At 44.2% G+C, this 1,003-nt stretch overlaps 1 protein-coding gene across 2 annotated transcripts in view; it reads left to right on the forward strand.

The window, feature by feature from the left end:
* The window catches only part of ZNF490 (zinc finger protein 490), a 31,355-nt gene that overhangs the window by 27,959 nt on the left and 2,393 nt on the right, over positions 1 to 1,003 (forward strand). For both annotated transcript variants that reach the window (XM_011994010.1, XM_011994011.1), the window contains 2 exons: positions 145 to 271; positions 783 to 843. In XM_011994010.1, the coding sequence (XP_011849400.1) occupies positions 145 to 271; positions 783 to 843 (188 nt within the window). The remainder of the gene's footprint in view (positions 1 to 144; positions 272 to 782; positions 844 to 1,003) is intronic.

Consider the following 1,003-nt stretch of genomic DNA (forward strand, 5'->3'; position numbering starts at 1 on the left):
TGAGTGTGGAGAGTTCTGACAACAAAGTCATACCACCAAACCGAGACTACAGGATTATATGGAATTTCTCAGGAATTCTGAGAATGGATCCTCACTACTGCCAATCTCACCCCTCCTCCTATACACACATGGGGGATGTTTTAGGACTCCATCTCCCTTGAGGATGTGGCTGTGAACTTCACCCTGGAGGAGTGGGCTTTGCTGGATCCTGGCCAGAGGAATATCTACAGAGATGTGATGCGGGCAACCTTCAAGAACCTGGCCTGCATAGGTAAGGGTGACATAATTTCTCTACTTAATTAAGGAGAGAACAAGTATTTCTTGCACAACAACTGTGTTCCAAGATTTAAAATGTGGGAAAGGGCTGGGCACGGTGGCTCGCACCTGTAATCCCAGCCCTTTGGGAGGCCAAGGTGGGCAGATTATGAGGTCAGGAGTCTGAGACCAGCCTGACCAACATGGTGAAACCCCGTCTCTACTAAAAGTATAAAAAATTAGCCAGGCGTGGTGGCAGGTGCCTGTAATTCTGGCTACTCAGCAGGTGGAGGCAAGAGAATTGCTTGAACCCAGGAGGCAGAGGTTGCAGTGAGCTGAGACTGCACCATTGCACTCCAGCCTGGGCAACAGAGCAAGACTCTGTCTCAAAAGAAAAAAAAAATGTGGGTAGAGAATACTTTAGTAAGTAAACCAGACACGGTCATAGCTAATCATGGATCTTACAGTATTACAATTTTCTTTAATTTCCAATAATTTATAGTGGGTTCTCTGGGCTTGTATTTTAGGGGAAAAATGGAAAGACCAAGATGTTGAAGATGACCCCAAAAACCAAGGAAGAAAACCAAGGTGAGTTGCATTCATGAGTAATTAGCCCCTGAGAAAATCTTACTGTTTCATAAATTTCAAAAGCCAAGCAAACAAAACAATAAGCACAGTTTCAAGTTTGTTCGTTCTTAGAAAATTTTTACTGAAGACGTTTCATTGAAACTGTCATGGGCTGGGCAAG

The sequence above is a fragment of the Mandrillus leucophaeus genome, unplaced genomic scaffold, assembly GCF_000951045.1.
Source record: "Mandrillus leucophaeus isolate KB7577 unplaced genomic scaffold, Mleu.le_1.0 Scaffold440, whole genome shotgun sequence".
Classification (NCBI taxonomy): Eukaryota; Metazoa; Chordata; class Mammalia; order Primates; family Cercopithecidae; genus Mandrillus; species Mandrillus leucophaeus.